Source organism: Scyliorhinus canicula, chromosome 12 (assembly GCF_902713615.1).
Source record: "Scyliorhinus canicula chromosome 12, sScyCan1.1, whole genome shotgun sequence".
In the NCBI taxonomy this organism is placed as follows: Eukaryota; Metazoa; Chordata; class Chondrichthyes; order Carcharhiniformes; family Scyliorhinidae; genus Scyliorhinus; species Scyliorhinus canicula.
Genome location: NC_052157.1, coordinates 57153353 through 57168786, shown reverse-complemented (window position 1 = coordinate 57168786; position 15434 = coordinate 57153353). Strand labels below are relative to the sequence as shown.

The 15434-nt window shown below is 53.2% G+C and overlaps 1 protein-coding gene and 1 long non-coding RNA gene across 2 annotated transcripts in view; both read left to right on the top strand.

The window, feature by feature from the left end:
* The window catches only part of LOC119974255, a 107550-nt gene extending 104657 nt beyond the window's left edge, over nt 1–2893 (top strand). The window contains exons 20-21 of the mRNA XM_038813024.1: nt 1690–1797; nt 2889–2893. Coding sequence (XP_038668952.1) covers nt 1690–1797; nt 2889–2893 — 113 coding nt within the window. The remainder of the gene's footprint in view (nt 1–1689; nt 1798–2888) is intronic.
* Nucleotides 2894–8519: 5626 nt separating this feature from the next.
* On the top strand, nt 8520–14900 carry LOC119974977. Its single transcript, XR_005462625.1, has 3 exons — nt 8520–8623; nt 9178–9282; nt 14767–14900. It is a non-coding gene; the product is annotated as an uncharacterized LOC119974977 (long non-coding RNA).
* Nucleotides 14901–15434: the final 534 nt, after the last annotated feature.

Here is a 15434-nt window from a genome sequence, read left to right as displayed (position 1 = left end):
ATCTCCCTCTACACTGTCCCCATCAAACACTCCCAGTCCAGGTACAGCACGGTTTAGATAAAGAGTAAAGCTCCCTCTACACTGTCCCCATCAAACACTCCCAGCACAGGTACAGCACGGGGTTAGATACAGAGTAAAGCACCCTCTACACTGTCCCCATCAAACACTCCCAGCACAGGTACAGCACGGTGTTAGACACAGAGTAAAGATTTGTCTGCACTGTCCCATGAAACACTCCCAGGACAGGTACAGCACAGGTTTAGATAAAGAGTAAAGCTCCCTCTACGCTGTCCGCATCAAACACTCCCAGGACAGGTATATCATGGGGTTAGATGCAGAATAAAGCACCCTCTACACGATCCCCAGTAAACAATCCCAGGACAAACCCAGCAAGGGGTCAGATACAGAGGAAGCTCCCTCTACACTGTCCCCATCAAACACTCCCAGGACAGGAACAGCACGGGGTTAGATATAAAGCAAAGCTCCCTTTACACTGTCCCCATCAAACACTCCCAGGACAGGAACAGCACGGGGTTAGATATAAAGTAAGGCTCCCTCTACACTGTCCCCATCAAACTTCAGAGCTTCCCCCAACCACCACAGCAACACACAGCTTGGTTCAACATCCCTTCCCCAAATATCCTTTTCCCTTTTACATCTCGGCCCCCAATAAACATCAAATGACTCTTCCGACTCGTCTTCTCCTGAATGTAAAAAAATATCAATTTACCCATTTTAGAACATAGAACATAGAACATTATAGCGCAGTACAGGCCCTTCGGCCCTCAATGTTGCGCCAACCTGTGAAACCCCTGTAAAGCCCATCTGCACTTTTTCCTTATCATCCATATGCCTATCCAATGACCATTTGAATGCGTTTAGTGTTGGCGAGTCCGCTACTGTTGAAGGCAAGGCATACCACGCCCTTACTACTCTCTGAGTAAAGAATCTACCTCTGACATCTGTCCTATATCTATCTCCCCTCAATTTAAAGCTATGTCCCCTCGTGCTGGACATCACCATCCGAGGAAAAAGGCTCTCAATGTCCACCCTATCTAATCCTCTGATCATCTTGTATGCCTCAATTAAGTCACCTCTTAACCTTCTTCTCTCTAACGAAAACAGCTTCAAGTCCTTCAGCCTTTCCTCGTGAGATCTTCCCTCCATACCAGGCAACATCCTTGTAAATCTCCTCTGTACCCTTTCCAATGCTTCCACATCCTTCGTATAATGCGGCGACCAGAACTGCACGCAATACTCCAAATACGGCCGCACCAGAGTTTTGTACGACTGCAACATGACCTCATGTCTCCGAAACTCAATTCCTCTACCAATAAAAGCTAACACACCATACGCCTTCTTAACAACCCTCTCAACTGGGTGGCAATATTAGGGATCTATGGACATGGACACCGAGATCTCTCTGCTCGTCCACACTACCAAGAATCTTACCATTAGCCCAGTACTCTGTCTTCCTATTATTCCTTCCAAAATGAATCACCTCACACTATTCTGCATTAAACTCCATTTGCCACCTGTCAGCCCAGCTCTGCAGCTTATCTATGTCCCTCTGTAACTTGTAACATCCTTCTGCACTGTCCACAACTTTACCGACTTTAGTGTTCATATGTAAGCTAAAGGTTACTGAATTTGAGAAGGAGACTGACCTCACTCTAATTTCTTTTGAAGAGGTTTATGATGATGTTGAAACGGAGTCTGGAGCAAAGCAGGGTAGCTATGAAAATGTTCCCAGCCACTGCGCGGAATCTGCTCCAGAGATGAGAGAACCTGCAGCAGGTAAGCTGCTGGAATCATTGAGGGACAGAGTGAGAAACAAACCTGTTAGACTTTAACCTGATGTTGTAAGACTTCTTACTGTTAGACAGGTACAGCATGGGGCTAGATACAGAGTTTAAAATTTTTTTTTATTTATTTAAATTTTAGATTACCCAATTATGTTTTCCAATTAAGGGGCAATTTAGCGTGGCCAATCCACCTACTCTGCACATTTTTGGGTTGTGGGGGCGAAACCCACGCAGACACGGGGAGAATGTGCAAATACACTGTCACACGGACAGTGACCCAGAGCCGGGATCGAACCTGGGACCTCAGCGCCGTGAGGCGGTTGTGCTAACCACTAGGCCACCGTGCTGCCCACTAGATACAGAGTTAAGTTACCTCTACACTGTCCCCATCAAACACTCCCAGGACAGGTACAGCACGGGGTTAGATACAATGTAAAGACATGTCTGCACTGTCCCATAAAATATTCCAAGGACAGAGACAGCACAGTAGATAAAGAGTAAAGCTCCCTCTACTCTGTCCGCATCAAACATTCCCAGGACAGGTATAACATGGGGTTAGATACAGAATAAAGCTCCCTCTATATTGTCCCCATCAAACACACCCAGGACAGGTACAGCACGGGGTTAGATACAGAGTAAAGCTCCCTCTACACTGTCCCCATCAAACTCTCCCAGGACAGGTACAGCACGGGGTTAGATACAGAGTAAAGCTCCCTCTACACTGTCCCCATCAAACTCTCCCAGGACAGTTACAACACGGGGTTAAATACAGAGTAAAGCTCCCTCTACACTGTCCCCATCAAACACCCCCAGGAGCGGTACATCACGGGATTAGATACAGAGTAAAGCTCACTCTGCACTGTCCCCATCAAACTCTCCCAGGGGAGGTACAGTACGGGGTTAGATACAGAGTAAAGCTCCCTCTACACTGTCCCCATCAAACTCTACCAGGACAGGTGCAGCACAGGGTTAGATACAGAGTAAAGCTCCCTCTACACTGTCCCCATCAAACTCTACCAGGACAGGTGCAGCACAGGGTTAGATACAGAGTAAAGCTCCCTCTATACTGTCTTTATCAAACAGTTTAAAATTTGTTTTAGTTGTTAATGATATGTGGGCATCACTGGCTGGGCCAGCATATATTGCCCATCCCTAATTTCCCCTTGGAAAGGTGGCTGCTGAGTCACCTTCTTGGACCCCTACAATCCGTGTGCTGTAGGTAAACCCCCAGTGCTGTTCGGGTGGATGTTCCAGGATTTTGACCCAACGACAGTGTAGATCGGCCGATATATTTCCAAGTCAGGGTGTTGAGTGACTTGGAGAGAAACCTGCAGTTGTTGGGGCTCCTAGTCATCTGCTGCCTTTTTCCTTCTAGATGGTAGTGATTGTGGGTATATGAGGTACTGTTGAAGGAGCCTTGATGAGTTCTTGGAGATGATGTTCCACAGTGCTTGCAGAGTGGTTATTGATGCAACCGAAACCATGGGTGTGATTCTCCGTTTTGCCGGCGCCGGGGGGTTTCCCGACAGCGTGGGACTGCCCCACAATGACTGACTGGCATAACGGAGAATCCCGCCAGGGGTCGGGGGAAAAATGTGGCGTGGCGGGGTGGAAAATCCAGCTTCCTACCTCTGGGGGAGGAGGCAGTGGGACAGTGGTGATGGGAGGGTTTTAGCAGCAGTTTTATGACCACAGCTAATGTTATTAATGAGCAAGCCAGACTCCCGAGCAAAAACTGCGTCACTCATCACTGATTCACCAATTTAATGTAATGTCCCTTCAGTAGCGTCATCGCTTCTGTGTAGGCGGGCGCATCCCGGATGAGGGAAAAAACTTGAGGGCTTACCCGTGAGTAGAGGACCTGGAGCTTCTGTGGGTCCGAGGGGTCTTCAGAGGCTGATCTGAGGTAGCCTACAAAGCAGGCTAGCCAGTGCTTGAAGGTGGACGTGGCGTTGGCTGCGTGAGGGCTCATCTCCAGGCGATCAGGCTTGCTGAAGATGTTCATCTTTTAAAATCTTGTGAAATAAATTGATGTGCCGTCAATTACCACGAGACGAGAATGTTGAAACAATCGAGGCTTTATTGCACAAGATGTTGTGCCTCCTGCAGCTGGAACCAGAATGGGAGCAGCGCAGGAGAGCACACACTTTTATACACCGCCTGCTGGGAGGAGCCAACAGGCTGGGATTTACTGTGGTACCTGTAATACAGTGGCAGTACCATAATGTGTGCAATGTGTTACCAGTGGTGTTTATCACATTTACCCCCTGTTTAAAAAAGGAGTCCGGCGGAGGTGAGGAAAACATTACAGATTGAGACTGTTATGTCCTCTGACCCTCTGCTGCGATCGCCTCAGTCCTGGTGGTGGTGTGGGCACTGATGTGGTCACCTGCGACTCCGGGAGCGTGTTGTCCTCTCCTTCGTCACCCCTGAGTGGATCCAGTGAGGTGACGGATCCTGCTGGGTAGGGGGCTGCGGTGAGGTTCGCTGGTGGGAGGGTGGATGGCGCAGGGGTGAACGAGGTTGGGAGTTGTGGGTGGGGACCCAGCGGGTGCCAAGTCCCGGAGAGAGACTGTGCCCTGTCGCCCGTTGGGGTATGTCACGTAGGCGTATTGTGGGTTTGCATATAGGAGGTGGACTTTCTCAACCAAGGGATCCGATTTATGGCTCCACACATGCTTCCGGAGGAGGACGGGTCCAGGAACTGTCAGCCATGTTGGGAGCGAGACCCCGGAGGTGGACGTCCTCGGGAAGGCTAACACGTTTGCCAAATGTACACAGTTAAACAACCTGTTCGTCATCAACCCTTATAGTCTCTCAATCTTTGGAAATCCAATAAATATTACTTCAGTCAAGGAATTGTTGTCACCTTAATGAAGTTACATCTCACAACTTCTCGGACTCCTCCATTCGTAGGTAGATTCCGAACGGAGGGTCCAAAGCAATCTACTTCCCAAAGACACAGGGCGGGATTCATGCCTGCAGGTGCTGGTTGCCTGCAGACATCCCCTCCTGTAGTCCCTGGGTCTCTGACTGCACCTGCACTGTGGCTGGGACTTGATGTTCTCGGAGCCCGGGATCCATCTGGACGGCATCTGGTTCCTGGGGCCAGGCTGCCCTCCGACTGTCCGGCCCCTCGGCTGCTCCTACCTCCGCCTACTGTAACGCATGCGACGTGTGGTGCGCCCCAGAAAGTGTCCCAGGAGCCTTTTCACTAAAGTGCCCAACTGAGGTGATAGTTTCTGAGATGCTGGAGGGTGTTGGAGACAGCTGTGTCCGAAGGTCCGTGCCCTCCTCCGACCCGAACTCCGGTGTGTCCTGTGCCTTGGGCAGAGGGCTGGTGTCCGGGCTGCTACCCCATCATAGCTTGGCTGTCTGGGGGGCACTGGCTCCCACTGGCTTGGGGCAGGGGCTCCGGATGGACCAGCCCCATCGCCGGCAAATCCTGCAAGACACAAGACGACATGTATGATTAGACAGTGGGCCGAGGATGTGTGTGTGTGTGTGTGTCGGGGGAGGGGGGGTGAGGGGGGGATGAGGGGGCGGAGGGGGTGAGGGGGCTGGGAGTGGGGGGGTGGGGTGTGAGGGGGTCAGGGGTGAGGGTGAGGGGGGGTTGGGGGGGTCTTGACACACGCGTCATGGCAGGGTGCACTTGCTGGTCCGTGACCGCACTCCACCTCGGCGACATCCCTTTCCTCTGTGCCACCGGCCACATTCAGGGCACTCTGCTCGGGCATGGTGAGGGCCCATACTGTTCGTCCCCCTCCAGTCTTCTCCCGCTCCCGGCGGTTGTGCGCGGCCTTCACCTGCTTGGGGGGGGGACGACGCCACACACAAATAACAAATCAGTCAGCCGGTCCGACACATACAGCCCAGGGATTGGTTAGATGGTGGCCTCAATGGCCAGGGCACCCGGCCATGACGGCTGGCCTGATTGCTGGCATCTGGGGAAGGGTGGGGGTTCGTCCGTCCCCGGGGGGATGGAGATGCCGGGTTACAAGTCTGGAGGAGGGGGGGGGGGGGGGGTTGGCGGGGGCAGGGTTTGTGCCAAGGTCACGGAGCAGCAAACTCATCCAGGCCACCCTGAGAAGGTTGTAATGTTTCTTCCGGCACTGGATGCCAGTCCGGGTGACGATGCCCAAGGCGCTGATCACCTCTGCCACCTGCGCTCAGGCCCGACGAACAGTGGCGACCTTGCTCCCGGGCCAGGGTACTGGCTCATGGTTCTCTCCTCCACGGTGTCCAGCAGGGTGTCCAGCTCAGTGTCCCTGAACCATGGCGATGCTCTCCTTCCAGCCATCTTGTTGACTGGGACGGTGTGTGGGGGGGGGGGGGGGGATGGACCGTTTAAGTGCGGCTGCGGTGTATGAGCCTCGTGCGCCAATCATGGACCTGGCACCGTTTTCGATGGAATTTGTTGTGTTCCACATGACGTTGGTGCTAGCCCATTTAAAGTAGCTGAATCAGTGCAGCTGTTGCACCGTTGTTTCTGTTGTCGAAGGACACACTTCCTCTGCTGGGGTCAGAAACAGAGGATCCAGCCTACAGACTCTCACGGCTTAATGCTGGGGGCTTCCCCCAGTTCAAAACCTTTGCAGCTTTTCAGCCACTCCCACGCACAGAAGTTGGTCTTCAGAGCTTCCCCCACCACCCACGGCAACACATAGCTCGGTTAAACATCCATTCCCTAAATATCTATTTCCCCTTTCCATCACGGCCTCCATTATCCTCAAATGCTTCTTCCTTGTCCGGAAAAAATCTTAAATTTTTCCCGTTTTCCCTCTACTCCCGGGACAATAGCATTGAATATACTTTCCCTGGTTTGCTTAAGGGACCCCAGCAATTGGGGCAGCACGGTAGCACAGTGGTTAGCACAATTGCTTCACAGCTCCAGGGTCTCAGGTTCGATTCCGGCTTGGGTCACTGTCTGTGCGGAGTCTACACGTTCTCTCCGTGTCTGCGTGGGTTTCCTCAGGGTGCTCCGGTTTCCTCCCACAATCCAAAGAGGTGCAGGTTAGGTGGATTGGCAATGCTAAATTGTCCTTAGTGTCCAAAATTGCTCTTAGTGTTGGGTGGGGTTACTGGGTTACGGGGAGAGGGTGGGGGTTGTGGGCTTGGGTCGGGTGCTCTTTCCAAGAGCCGGGGCAAACTCGATGGGCCAAATGGCCTCCTTCTGCTTTGAAAATTCTATGATTCCTTGGCACCTCTAAACTCCCTTTGGACAAATTATGTCCTCCACTGATCTCACAATGCAAATTTTGAATCTGACATATTCTTGTACCTGAGACACAACACACCCTATCATTATAAATGCGCAAATTAAGGGGCGGGATCCTCCGACCCCCCCACTGGGTCGGAGAATCACCGGGGGGGGGGGGGGGGTGGCGTGAATCCCGCCCCGCCGCTCCAACGCCAGCTGCCGTATTCTCCGGCGCAGGTTTTCGGGTGGGTTGGTGTTTACGCCATGCAGGTCGGGGGCCGTTGGCAGTGGCTCCCCCGGCAATTCTCCGGGCCCTGATGGGCCGAACAGCCGTCAGTTCCTGGCCAGTCCTGTCGGCGTGGAATGGACATGGCCCCACACAGCGGGACCTGCTAGGCCGTCTAGTGGAGTCCACCGGGGGGTCGCGTGGGGATTCGGCCCCGGGGGGGGGGGGGGGGGGGGGGGGCACGGTGGCCTAGCCCGCGATTAGGACCCACCGATCTGCAGCCGGGTCTGGACCGTGGGGGCACTCCTTCCTTCCTCGCTGACCTCTGTCGGGCTCCGCCATGGCTGGTGTGGAGAAGAACCTCCCTGCGCATGCGTGGAACCATGGCGGCGGTTCTGTGCATGCGCCAACTCGCCTTGGCCCTTCGCCGCCGGTTGGTGCACCGCCAACCCCTCTGCCCGCCTAGCCCCCAGACGTGCGGAGGATTCTGCAACTTCCAGTTGGCCCGACGCCGGAATGGTTTGCGCCGTTCTTGGCGTCGGCTGCAGGCCATCCCGCCAATTGCGGGAGAATCCCACCCAAGACCTTTGAACTTTCATCACAGACAACCTTTCTCGAGTAACCTTCCCCTTGTTCAATTAACCCTGGTGCCCCCGCCCCCCGCCCACACACACACACACATTGATTCAGTTGAATAACATTATGAGGGGCATCGAAAGGGTGGCCAATCCACTTACCCCGCACATCTTTGGTTTGTGGGGGTGAGACCCACGCAGGCATGAGGAGAATGTGCAAACTCCACACAAACAGTGACCCGCGTCCAGGGTCAAACCCGGGTCCTCGGCAGTGTAAGGCAGCAGTGCTAACCACTGCACCACCATGCTGCCCATTGTGGGAGAATCTAAACTCAGGTCACTGGTTTAAAAATAAGATGCTGCTCGATAAGACGGAAATGAGGACTACGTTTTTTTCCTCTCTGAGAGGAGTCAGTTTCTGGAATGTTCTTCCCCAAAAGGCGGTGGAAGAAGAATCTTTGAATATTTTTAAGGAATAGCTGGATAGATTCTTCATTAATGAGGGGGGGGGGGGGGTGAAATGTTATTGGGGGTTCGGTTGCAACATGGGGTTGAGGTCACAATCAGATCAGCTAATGATCTTATTGAATGGGAGAGCAGGGCTGGAGGGGCAGAGTGGTCTTACTCCTCCTATTTCACAGGTTCACATGTCAGCTATAGGTTACAGAATTTGAGAAGGAGACTGAGCTCGCTCCAATTTCTTTTAAAGGAGTTTATGATGAAGTTGAAATGGAGTCTGGAGCAAAGCAGGGTAGCTATGAAAATGTCCCAAGCCACTGCGCAGGACCTGCTCCAGAGACGAGAGAACCTGCAGCAGGTAAGCTGCTAAATTACTGTATCATTGGGGGACACAGTGAGTAACTTACTGAAATATTTAACTGGCCTCATCCTTTGGATTTCGCTGATTCACTCACAGTACGGGGTTAGATACAGAGTAAAGCTGCCTCTACACTGTCCCCATCAAACACTCCCAGGACAGGTACAGTATGGGGTTAGATACAGAGCAAAGCTGCCTCTACACTGTCCCCATCAAACACTCCCAGGACAGGTACAGCACAGGGTTAGATACAGAGTAAAGCTGCCTCTACACTGTCCCCATCAAACACTCCCAGGACAGGTACAGCACAGGGTTAGATACAGAGTAAAGCTCCCACTACACTGTCCCCATCAAACGCTCCCAGGACAGGTACAGCACAGGGTTAGATACAGAGTAAAGCTGCCTCTACACTGTCCCCATCAAACACTCCCAGGACAGGTACAGTATGGGGTTAGATACAGAGTAAAGCTGCCTCTACACTGTCCCCATCAGTCTGTGTTTATTGATGTGACGGGATTGAACTTTCATTGACGGATATACCTTTCTCCTGCCAGGTGAATATGACGATGTTGTGTCGGGGGCCCAGGAGAGTGAGTCCGGTTATGGGAATATGGCTGATTGTACCTCAGCTCGCCCTCGTTCTGGGGACTTCCTGTCAGGTATGTGAGTGCTTCAGAGCCTGTGTGGCCCAGTGCTTCTTGGAATCCAGCACCACTGGGTACCCGTTTTTTCCTTTCCAATATACAGGGGAGATGATCTTGTAACTTATTCACGAGCCTATGCCAAGGCATGTTGCTCCAATTCTGACATCTTGACATCCATCACTCGACAAATAGTGGACAAGGCTCACGATGTCTGTGCACTGTACACCTGGATTCATGGCGGAACACTCGAGTATTTGACCACATGTCCACAACCGCTGACATTCCTTAGGTCCGAATTCCTCCAAGGACTCCTCACCCACGCCAACCGCTACATATCTCTGTAACTTCCTCAACACCTACAACTCTCCTTATCTCTGTAACCTTCTCCAGCCCCACAACCCTCCCTATGTCTGTAACTTCCTCAGCACCTACAACTCTCCCTATCTCTGTAACCTCCTCCAGCCCCTACAACTCTCGCTATCTCTGTAACTTCCTCAGCACCTACAACTCTCCCTATCTCTGTAACCTTCTCCAGCCCCACAACCCTCCCTATGTCTGTAACTTCCTCAGCACCTACAACTCTCCCTATCTCTGTAACCTTCTCCAGCCCCACAACCCCCCCTATCTCTGTAACGTCCTCGAGCCCCGACAACTCTCCCTATCTCTGTAACCTTCTCCAGCCCCACAACCCTCCCTATCTCTGTAACTTCCTCAGCACCTACAACTCTCCTTATCTCTATAACTTTCTCCAGCCCTACAACCCTCCCTATCTCTGTAACGTCCTCGAGCCCCGACAACTCTCCCTATCTCTTTAACCTCCTCCAGCCCCCACAACTCTCCCGATCTATGTAACCCTCCCCCTCAGCCCCGACAACTCGCCCTATCTCTGTAACCACCTCCAGTCCTGACCACCCTCCCTATCTCTGTAACCTCCTCCAGCCCCTACAACCCTTCCTATGTCTGTAACCCCCTCCAGCCCCTACAACTCTCCCTATCTCTGGAACCTCCTCCAATCCCTACAATTTACCTTTTCTCAGTAACCTCCTCCAGCTACTACAACGCTTCCTATCTCTGTAACCTCCTTCAGCCCGACAACCCTCCCTATCTCTGTATCCACCTCCACCCCCCTACAACCCTCTCTATCTCTGTAACCTCCTCCAGCCCCTACAACCCCCTGAGATCCAATTCCGACCTCTTGTCCATCCACCGATTCCCATCGCTCCGCCATTGGCGGCTGTGACTTCAGCTGCCTGGGGGGCCCCGAGCTCTGGAATTCCCTCCTCAACCCTCTCTGTCTCGCTCTGTCTCCCTCCGCTTCTCTCTCTCTCTCTCGCTTCTTCCTTAATATATTCCTTACAAACAAATCACTTTGACTGAACTGTTGGCCGCCTGTCTCTAATATCATGCCGTGTCCCTCAGTGCTTAAGTTTGTTTCACAGCTTGAAGGTGATTGCAATGTTTTATTACATTAAGCCACAATGAAAACTTAGCAACTTGCAATAACCTTCCTGGGACTTGCAAAAATAACTTTTTCTTGATTCATGGGTTGTGGGCTTTGCTGGCTACTCCGCCATTTATTGACCACATTTGGAGTTGTGTGTGCTGTTTTGATCTCCTTATCTGAGAAAGGATACACTTGTCACAGAGGGGGAGCAGCAAAGGTTCACCAGACTGACGGATTGTTGTACGGGGAGAGATTGGGTTAACTGGGCCTCTATTCACTGGAGTTTAGGAGAATGAGAGGAGATCGAATTGAAATGTATAAAATTCTGACAGGGCTGAACAGACTGGATGCTGGGATGTTGTTCCCTCTGTCTGGGGGCGGGGTCCAGAACAAGGGGTCACAGAGTCAGGATACGGGGCCGGCCATTTAGGACTGAGGCTAGGAGAAACGTCTTAACTCAGAGATGGTGAACCTGTGGAATTTTCGACCACAGAATGTGGAGACCAAGTCACAGAATATATTCATGAACGAAATAGATAGATTTATATGACTCTAAAGGTGTCAAGGGAATGGGGAGATGATGGGAGTGTGGGGTTGAGCTCAAGGATCGGCCATGATCATATTGAACGACGGAGCTGTTCCGGAAGGCCGAATGCCCTCCGCCTGCTTCTACTATCTGTGTTTTTCCCCCAATTGCCCTTGAAAGTGTCTTGCGCGGCCAATTCCTGAGGGGCAGCTAGGAATCAGCCACGTTGTTGTGGGGTCAGGACTCCCATGTAGGCCAGACAAGGCTACATCGGCAGGTTTCTGAAGCAGATGTTTTTTGTTTGTGACATGGTTCCCGTTAATAATTCCGGATTTTTATGGAATTCAAATTTCTCTATCCACTGAGGTGGGATTCAAACCCAGGTGCCCAGAGCCTTTAGATTACTCGTTCAGTGTCAATGCCACCATGCCACCACCCAGGCCCTGTTTGTAGGTGCCACAGATAAATGCACACGCTGCTGTAGCTCGTGCACACACCAGTCGTGACCACCAAGTGCAACAACAGGAAGTAGATTTCAGAGGCAGGAAATGCATGCTTAATACCAACATTTTGAATCTTTGATCTCCCAGGTAATGTGTTTGCTTTTCACATTTAATCGATAAAGTTTACCCAGCTGTTTCCTCCGTTTCTAGGCAGTGAACTGATGACTTTATGGCTCCTCAGGCACTCTGCTGGCCGCTATGTGTCATTTGAGTTCCCCATTCTCCCCATTCCCTGTGGGAACGAGTCCCACATTCTCCCCACTTCCTGTGGACGCGAGTCCCACATTCTCCCCATTCCCGTTGGGAGCGAGTCCCATATTCCCCCTCGCTTCCTGTGGGCATGAGTCCCACATTTTCCTCGCTCCCTGTAGGAGCGAGCCCCACATTCTCCCCATTCCGGTTGGGAGCGTGTCCCCTTTTCCCCCTCGCTTCCTGTGAATATGGGGAGTGAGCCCCATATTCTCCCTCCTCTCTGGGCAAAACAATGGCCAAAGGAACTGGTGAAAGGTGCAATCTCCACGTCAATTCTCAAGGGCAATGAGGGATGGGATACAAATGGGCCTATCCAGTGAATTTCATAACCCCATCAAATTAATTTTTTTAAAAACGGGTTAAATTTAGGAGGGTTCATTTTTCTCTTCAATAGACTGAATTTTAGTTTGGAAGAGGGCAGAGCCTGGGAGTGTGGGGTTATGATATTAAAGGCGGGTGTGTTTCGAGAGGAGGTTCAGAATCTGGGGTTGGGTTTGGGGTTCAGTGTCTGGGGCTGGGTTTGGGGTTGTGTCTGGGGCTGGGTTTGGGGTTCAGTGTCTGGGGCTGGGTTTGGGGTTCAGTGTCTGGGGCTGGGTTTGGGGTTCAGTGTCTGGGGTTCGGTTTGAGGTTCAGTGTCTGGGGCTGGGTTTGGGGTTCAGTGTCTGGGGTTGGGTTTGGGGTTCAGTGTCTGGGGCTGGGTTTGGGGTTCAGTGTCTGGGGTTGGGTTTGGGGTTCAGTGTCTGGGGCTGGGTTTGGGGTTCAGTGTCTGGGGTTGGGTTTGAGGTTCAGTGTCTGGGGTTGGGTTTGGGGTTCAGTGTCTGGGGTTGGGTTTGGGGTTCAGTGTCTGGGGTTGGGTTTGGGGTTCAGAATCTGGGGCTGGGTTTGGGGGGGTCAGTGTCTGCGGCTGGGTTTGGGGTTCAGTGTCTGGGTTTGGGGGGGTCAGTGTCTGGAATTGGGTTTGTGGGGGGTTCAGTGTCTGAGGTTTGCGTGGGGGTCAATGTTTGGGGTTGGGTTTGGGGGGTCAGTGTCTGGGGTTGGGTTTGGGGCGTCAGTGTCTGGGGTTGGGTTTGAGGGGGGTCAGTGTCTGGGGTTGGGTTTGGGGGGCCAGTGACTGGGGTTGGGTTTGGGGGTCAGGGTCTGGGGTTGGGTTTGGGGGGTCAGTGTCTGGGTTTGGGTTTGGGGGGGGGTCAGTGTCTGGGGTTGGGTTTGGGGGGGTCAGTGTCTGGGTTTGGGGGGGGTCAATGTCTGGGGTTGGGTTTGGGGGGGTCAGTATCTGGTGTTGGGTTTGGGGGTCAGTGTCTGGGGTTGGCTTTGGGGGGTCAGTGTCTGGGGTTGGGTTGGGGGGGTCAGTGTCTGGGTTTGGGGGGTCAGTGTCTTGGTTGGGTTTGGGGGGTCAGTGTCTGGGGTTGGGTTTGGAGCGGTCAGTGTCTGGGTTTGGGGGGGTCAGTGTCTGGGGTTGGGTTTGGGGGGGTCAGTGTCTGGGGTTGGATTTGGGGGGTCAGTGTCTGGGTTTGGGGGGTCAGTGTCTGGGGTTGGGTTTGGGGGGTCAGTGTCTGGGGTTGGGTTTGGAGGGGTCAGTGTCTGGGTTTGGGGGGGTCAGTGTCTGGGGTTGGGTTTGGGGGGTCAGTGTCTGGGGTTGGGTTTGGAGGGGTCAGTGTCTGGGTTTGGGGGGGTCAGTGTCTAGGGTTGGGTTTGGGGGGTCAGTGTCTGGGGTTGGGTTTGGGGGGGTCAGTGTCTGGGTTTGGGGGGTCAGTGTCTTGGGTTGGGTTTGGGGGGTCAGTGTCTGGGGTTGGGTTTGGAGAGGTCAGTGTCTGGGTTTGGGGGGGTCAGTGTCTGGGGTTGGGTTTGGGGGGTCAGTGTCTGGGGTTGGATTTGGGGGGTCAGTGTCTGGGTTTGGGGGGTCAGTGTCTGGGGTTGGGTTTGGGGGGTCAGTGTCTGGGGTTGGGTTTGGAGGGGTCAGTGTCTGGGTTTGGGGGGGTCAGTGTCTGGGGTTGGGTTTGGGGGGTCAGTGTCTGGGGTTGGGTTTGGAGGGGTCAGTGTCTGGGTTTGGGGGGGTCAGTGTCTAGGGTTGGGTTTGGGGGGTCAGTGTCTGGGGTTGGGTTTGGGGGGGTCAGTGTCTGGGTTTGGGGGGGTCAGTGCCTGGGGTTGGGTTTGGGGGGTCAGTGTCTGGGGTTGGGTTTGGGGGGTCAGTGTCTGGGGTTGGGTTTGGGGGGTCAGTGTCTAGGGTTGGGTTTGGGGGGTCAGTGTCTGGGTTTGGGGGGGTCAGTGTCTGGGATTGGGTTTGGGGGGGTCAGTGTCTGGGGTAGGGTTTGGGGAGGTCAGTGTCTGGGGTTGGGGGTCAGTGTCTGGGGTGGGTTTGGGGGGGGTCAGTGTCTGGGTTTGGGTTTGGGAGGTCAGTGTCTGGGTTTGGGGGGGGTCAGTAACTGGGGTGGGTTGGGGGGGTCAGTAACTGGGGTGTAATTGGGGGGGGTCAGTAACTTGGATGGGTTTGGGGGGGTCAGTAACTGGGATGGGTTTGGGGGGTCAGTAACTGGGGTGGGTTTGGGGGGGTCAGTAACTGGGGTGGGTTTGGGGGGTGTCAGTGTCTAGGGTTGGCCTTTGGGGGTGGGGTCTATGTCTGCAGTTGGGTTTTGAGGGGGTTTGTGTCTGGGGTTGGGCTGGAGGGGATGGTCCGGCTTGTGTCTGACTTTGGTAGGTATGAATATATCTGTTTGAGGGTGAGAATTTCAGTAGCACTGTATTGTTTTCACATCATCTTTCGTGCTCCTCCGCAGAGCTGTGAGATGAAAAGGACCCACAAGGATAGCAGAGCCTGCAGCTGAAAATCTCCATCTCCTGAACATCAATTGAGCTGTCCGAACTCGGTGAACACTGTGGGGTCTGCACCATGTGTAATTGCTTTGTAAAGAATGACTAGGTTCTGTCCCGGGAATGGGGGTGGGAGGCGGGAGAAGGGGGGGTGGGGGGTTTGGGGAGGGGGGGAAACCTGTTTGTCAAATCTCCTTTATGGGGGTACAATCTCAGAGATCATCCATGTGAGGAACACTTGGGGGTAACGGGTTTGGGCTGAGATGCCGGTGTGCGTCCAAGGCAACTGTTAACGCTCATCCGTGAGTGAGGGTCATTCCTGTCTACACCACACTCACTGCTCCTAAAAAGACTTTTGCAAAGATCTTCTGGAGCTCGAGGTGGCAGCCTGCTGGCCAATGGACATCGAAGATAACACCACTCACTGAGGGGTACAATTTTAAGCAGAAGTTAGTGTTCGTTGTCGGGGGTGGTTCAACTAGCTCCGAGCTTTGCCCAATGCCACCCTACCGACCCAAACCCCAGACACTCCACCAACCCGCGCCGCACTCTGACCTACCCATCTCAATTTCCTGATGGGACAGCAAAGTTAGCACCGAGCTCCTGAGACAAGTGTTTAGGGACTGTAACTACG